The sequence below is a fragment of the Centruroides sculpturatus genome, unplaced genomic scaffold (assembly GCF_000671375.1).
Source record: "Centruroides sculpturatus isolate CEXI.00-Female unplaced genomic scaffold, Cexi_2.0 scaffold3096, whole genome shotgun sequence".
Lineage (NCBI taxonomy): Eukaryota > Metazoa > Arthropoda > Arachnida > Scorpiones > Buthidae > Centruroides > Centruroides sculpturatus.
The window spans coordinates 1-6,750 of NW_019387183.1; the positions used below are offsets into that span (position 1 = coordinate 1).

At 23.1% G+C, this 6,750-nt stretch overlaps 1 protein-coding gene across 1 annotated transcript; it reads left to right on the top strand.

Annotated features, from left to right (window-relative positions):
- The first annotated feature begins 6 nt into the window (after positions 1–6).
- LOC111616250 (zinc finger FYVE domain-containing protein 1-like) lies at positions 7–2,919 on the top strand. The gene is made up of 2 exons (XM_023357683.1): positions 7–224; positions 2,607–2,919. The coding sequence occupies exons 1-2, from the start codon at positions 45–47 to the stop codon at positions 2,904–2,906; spliced, it is 480 nt and encodes a 159-aa protein (XP_023213451.1). The 5' UTR covers positions 7–44; the 3' UTR covers positions 2,907–2,919.
- Positions 2,920–6,750: the final 3,831 nt, after the last annotated feature.

Sequence of the window (6,750 nt, forward strand, 5' to 3'; positions counted from 1 at the left end):
TTTTAAAGTGTTCAAATGAAAAATTATTTTCAGAAGATAATTACATGATGATGTCTTTCAGTTCTCAGCCCTACGGAAGTCTGCCAGATGTGGCTTTCTCATCTGTAGAGGCAAAATATTCAAATGACGATGAAGCTGCCATTATTTTGGATAACAAAATGGAAAATAATAAACTTAGAGAAATTAAAAGTTTTCTATTAGTAGATGAAAATGAAATTTTACAAGTAATGTATATAACTTTATCAATGCTTTATAACTTATTTAAAATTGTCATTCCATAGTGTATATGAAAATAGATACAGACATCTCTCGTACAACATGATGCTTCTACAACATGATTGGAAAATGGGGGATGTGTTCCCCCCATACAACACAGTTTCCAGTTTTGCTCTAACATGGCAAGGATGTCCACACTTTGGGGTACTTGGGGCACATGCCAACTCCTTTGTTGTTGGGTTGCCCTTTTCTTAATCTGTAAGGGAACAATAAGGTTTTATTTTATGTTAAAATTAGCTACTCATTTTTATCACAGAAAACTTTTTTACTGATGACAAAATTAAAATTAAAATATTTGTTATTAACCAAAAATTTGTTCTAGTGGGTTGTGATTGTTTGATCAAATACCAAGGTACCACTGTATTTGATTAATGTGATTTTGATATATGCAGTAGCATTAAGGAATTAACTGCATTAATCAAGGGATACATGTATATATTTACTGTATATTTTATATAATGTATGTATGATGCTTATTTTATAGCTTGTGCCCCATCCTTTTTTATAGTCTGCGGGCACCACTGTAACACTGTTTGAAAATTTGGGAAATCATCCATATAGAATTTCACAATTTTTAAGTGCAAACTCTGTTATTCAATATTCAAGTAAGCATATGTGTTATCTCAAATTTGCCCATGGATTTTAGAATATTTTAGAAATTTTCAATTTGTTCCTTTTATCAGGTTTACTTTAATGAAAACTGATAGTACAATTTTTTCTTCTAGTCTTAACTTTCCTGTCAACCAAGTATTATTGACATTGCTTTCAGACATTAGCATTTAAGACCGTCACTGTGTTTTGTTTTTATGGATTAATTTTTGTATTTAGTAAAGTTTATATAAATATTTTTAGGTAAGTGTTATTAAACTTTTTTTTAATTGTAGATATTACTCACCTTCTAATGATTACTTCACTCATAAAAAATGACAAATGAAATACAACTGTGTCTCAGTACTCAAACAATTTGGTATTTGAACACAAATTCTGGCAAAAAATTGCTTGGTACTCGACTGAACAAACAAGGGCACCCTAGAACAAATTTTTGATTAGTAGCATATTTTTATTTTATCATCCATAACAAAATTTTTATGAAAAAAATAATAAATTATAAATGTCGCTTATACTTCTGATCAAGATTGACAAAAAAGCTGAGACAACAATGATACTTTGTAAAGAAAATGCCCTGGTTTAACTAAAATTAATATTAATGCATAATATAGTACTTTTAATTGGAATTGTTAGTTAATTAATGATTGGAAATAAATTATTGATATTTCTCTTAGTAATAAAAAAGTATACAGTAGTATACTTTTGCTAACTTCTGGAATGTAACCCTGTGTTTTGCACTGGTTATTTGTTACATATAGCACAGATTCGCATAATACTGCACTTTTTCACAAAGTAACTACCATGTTATACAAGGAATATCTGTATATGCATTAAAAAGAAAACTTTGTATGAAGAAGTTAAAGAATTTATTAAATTGAATTTTTTTTAAAGCTCTATACTTTTATCTTCAGAATTCATATGTAAAATGTTGGAAAAAGTATAAAAATATTTAAATTTTTTTAAGTTATATAAATATGTGGATCTGTTTTTAAGAAAAATTTTTATTCCAATTAAAATAAAATATTTTAATTGGAATAAAAGATTAATTGGTATATATTTTTAATCATATTTTTAAAATTAAATAACAGTTATTAAACTGTTATTGTTAAATAATGGATACTTAAGAAAAGTTAATTCTGCAGAAAATTTTATTTTTCTGATAAAGTTAAAATATAAAATTAGCTACTAATTAGTATCAAATATGCTACGTTGAAGGACATCAAAATTTATAATCACCAGCAATTAATTTATTGTAAAACCAAAAACATTATCATTTTCATGTTTATACATTCTATAAATAAAATAATGAATTTAAAACACATCTAAACAATATACTGTATATGCATGCATCATAGCTATGCATTTATAAAATTTTTAAATAATCAAACAGGCATTTATATATCTTAATGTTTTGCTTATAACAGAATAAATAGTACACTACATAAATAACATTAAAACTAAGAAATGGATGTATATAGTAATAAATTCAATTTAATTATAGGTTAATTCAATCATCCTAATGCAAACATGAGAAAGTTTACTTAGAATAAATGTTCATTTATCTAAATCAATATTATAACTTATAAGTTAATTTAAAATTTTAACATTGCTAACCAGTTTGAGAGAGTGAAGATTGATATTTAATTAATTAATTAAAGAATAAATATAAAAAATTATTATTTAATTAATAGTGAAATTTAATGAAATTATTTTAAAAATAGGTTTCAAGTGAAGAAGCATTTATACAAAAATTGGGATGTAATGGTCAAACTCCTGTAAAAGTTACATCTATATTTGGTAATACAGGAGAAGGTAAATCTTTTACATTAAATAACACATTTTTTAATGGAAGAGAAATATTCAAAACATCAGCTGCTCAAAGTTCTTGTACAATTGGGATGTGGGCTGCTTACGATTCTGTCTTAAATGTTGTCGTGATAGATACGGAAGGCTTACTTGGTCTAACATCCAATCAGAATCAACGAACAAGACTTCTATTAAAAGTAAGTTGCATTCAGTAATTTATTTATGAAAATTTTTAACTTGATTGAAAAAATTTGAAAAATAAATAAAATGTATTTATTTAGTTATCACTTTGAAATAAGTTGGTCTTTGAATTATTTCCAAAGACTGAATTACTTATTATCCACATTTAAATTATTTAAAGAAATTTCAATTTAATTGATTTTTTAATTTAAAAAATGATAACACAATAAGGAATCTGCTATATTTTCTACATAGTAATTAAAATTCACAAAAACAGTTAAGTACAAAGTATTATTTTTAATAATTATATACAGTATTTATAGAAAGTATCACTTTTTTCTCTAACTTTATAATAATAAATAATAGTTTAATTTTAATAATAAAATGACTTGTTAATTATATTAAAACTGATTGTCAATTGTGATTTGTTTATATAGAAAATGGAAAAATTCAGAAAATCCAATATTTGTTAGAAATATTAGGATAATTTACAGTTTTCATATAAAAATCAAATACTATTTCTGTTTGTTAAATTCAAAAAGAAGGAAATAAAATTAAAAAAGTTGAAAGAATATTGAATAAAGTTTGTCACAAAAAATTACAGGTTTTTGTTTGGCTATGCTTTATTGTATATTAAGTTTTTAGTAGCTGGAAATATACAAACATATCTAAACACTTGTCTTAATTCTAGCCCAAAAATAATCAATTATTAGATAACTAAAGTAAAGAATTAGGCTTTAATGAAGAAGTTAAGCTCCCATCTTATGCTGAGATTAATAACTAGAAATTTTCCTTCAATTTTCTTTGATTAAGAAAAAAATACTATTTTATGCTTTATCTGTTTATGATGATATTGCAAAAATTTATTTTAAAATATATGAGAAAGTGATAAGATTTAAATTTTAGGATTTTTTGTTAAAAAAAAANGAAAACTGATAGTACAATTTTTTCTTCTAGTCTTAACTTTCCTGTCAACCAAGTATTATTGACATTGCTTTCAGACATTAGCATTTAAGACTGTCACTGTGTTTTGTTTTTATGGATTAATTTTTGTATTTAGTAAAGTTTATATAAATATTTTTAGGTAAGTGTTATTAAACTTTTTTTTAATTGTAGATATTACTCACCTTCTAATGATTACTTCACTCATAAAAAATGACAAATGAAATACAACTGTGTCTCAGTACTCAAACAATTTGGTATTTGAACACAAATTCTGGCAAAAAATTGCTTGGTACTCGACTGAACAAACAAGGGCACCCTAGAACAAATTTTTGATTAGTAGCATATTTTTATTTTATCATCCATAACAAAATTTTTATGAAAAAAATAATAAATTATAAATGTCGCTTATACTTCTGATCAAGATTGACAAAAAAGCTGAGACAACAATGATACTTTGTAAAGAAAATGCCCTGGTTTAACTAAAATTAATATTAATGCATAATATAGTACTTTTAATTGGAATTGTTAGTTAATTAATGATTGGAAATAAATTATTGATATTTCTCTTAGTAATAAAAAAGTATACAGTAGTATACTTTTGCTAACTTCTGGAATGTAACCCTGTGTTTTGCACTGGTTATTTGTTACATATAGCACAGATTCGCATAATACTGCACTTTTTCACAAAGTAACTACCATGTTATACAAGGAATATCTGTATATGCATTAAAAAGAAAACTTTGTATGAAGAAGTTAAAGAATTTATTAAATTGAATTTTTTTTAAAGCTCTATACTTTTATCTTCAGAATTCATATGTAAAATGTTGGAAAAAGTATAAAAATATTTAAATTTTTTTAAGTTATATAAATATGTGGATCTGTTTTTAAGAAAAATTTTTATTCCAATTAAAATAAAATATTTTAATTGGAATAAAAGATTAATTGGTATATATTTTTAATCATATTTTTAAAATTAAATAACAGTTATTAAACTGTTATTGTTAAATAATGGATACTTAAGAAAAGTTAATTCTGCAGAAAATTTTATTTTTCTGATAAAGTTAAAATATAAAATTAGCTACTAATTAGTATCAAATATGCTACGTTGAAGGACATCAAAATTTATAATCACCAGCAATTAATTTATTGTAAAACCAAAAACATTATCATTTTCATGTTTATACATTCTATAAATAAAATAATGAATTTAAAACACATCTAAACAATATACTGTATATGCATGCATCATAGCTATGCATTTATAAAATTTTTAAATAATCAAACAGGCATTTATATATCTTAATGTTTTGCTTATAACAGAATAAATAGTACACTACATAAATAACATTAAAACTAAGAAATGGATGTATATAGTAATAAATTCAATTTAATTATAGGTTAATTCAATCATCCTAATGCAAACATGAGAAAGTTTACTTAGAATAAATGTTCATTTATCTAAATCAATATTATAACTTATAAGTTAATTTAAAATTTTAACATTGCTAACCAGTTTGAGAGAGTGAAGATTGATATTTAATTAATTAATTAAAGAATAAATATAAAAAATTATTATTTAATTAATAGTGAAATTTAATGAAATTATTTTAAAAATAGGTTTCAAGTGAAGAAGCATTTATACAAAAATTGGGATGTAATGGTCAAACTCCTGTAAAAGTTACATCTATATTTGGTAATACAGGAGAAGGTAAATCTTTTACATTAAATAACACATTTTTTAATGGAAGAGAAATATTCAAAACATCAGCTGCTCAAAGTTCTTGTACAATTGGGATGTGGGCTGCTTACGATTCTGTCTTAAATGTTGTCGTGATAGATACGGAAGGCTTACTTGGTCTAACATCCAATCAGAATCAACGAACAAGACTTCTATTAAAAGTAAGTTGCATTCAGTAATTTATTTATGAAAATTTTTAACTTGATTGAAAAAATTTGAAAAATAAATAAAATGTATTTATTTAGTTATCACTTTGAAATAAGTTGGTCTTTGAATTATTTCCAAAGACTGAATTACTTATTATCCACATTTAAATTATTTAAAGAAATTTCAATTTAATTGATTTTTTAATTTAAAAAATGATAACACAATAAGGAATCTGCTATATTTTCTACATAGTAATTAAAATTCACAAAAACAGTTAAGTACAAAGTATTATTTTTAATAATTATATACAGTATTTATAGAAAGTATCACTTTTTTCTCTAACTTTATAATAATAAATAATAGTTTAATTTTAATAATAAAATGACTTGTTAATTATATTAAAACTGATTGTCAATTGTGATTTGTTTATATAGAAAATGGAAAAATTCAGAAAATCCAATATTTGTTAGAAATATTAGGATAATTTACAGTTTTCATATAAAAATCAAATACTATTTCTGTTTGTTAAATTCAAAAAGAAGGAAATAAAATTAAAAAAGTTGAAAGAATATTGAATAAAGTTTGTCACAAAAAATTACAGGTTTTTGTTTGGCTATGCTTTATTGTATATTAAGTTTTTAGTAGCTGGAAATATACAAACATATCTAAACACTTGTCTTAATTCTAGCCCAAAAATAATCAATTATTAGATAACTAAAGTAAAGAATTAGGCTTTAATGAAGAAGTTAAGCTCCCATCTTATGCTGAGATTAATAACTAGAAATTTTCCTTCAATTTTCTTTGATTAAGAAAAAAATACTATTTTATGCTTTATCTGTTTATGATGATATTGCAAAAATTTATTTTAAAATATATGAGAAAGTGATAAGATTTAAATTTTAGGATTTTTTGTAAAAAAAAAAATCCTTTAAGTATTTTTGAAAAATAATCTTATAATGCAAATATATTTTTTAATAATTAAAATTTTATTTTTATAATTAATAATAATATTGTTTAAATTATGTTTAATAACAAATAATTGCATATTT

Excerpts from the sequence above, each read along its gene's own strand:
- LOC111616250 (XM_023357683.1), top strand. The coding sequence starts at position 45 with ATGATGATGTCTTTCAGTTCTCAGCCCTACGGAAGTCTGCCAGATGTG. Across the intron at positions 225-2,606 it reads ATGAAAATGAAATTTTACAA|GTTTCAAGTGAAGAAGCATT; the intron begins GTAATGTATATA and ends TTTTAAAAATAG.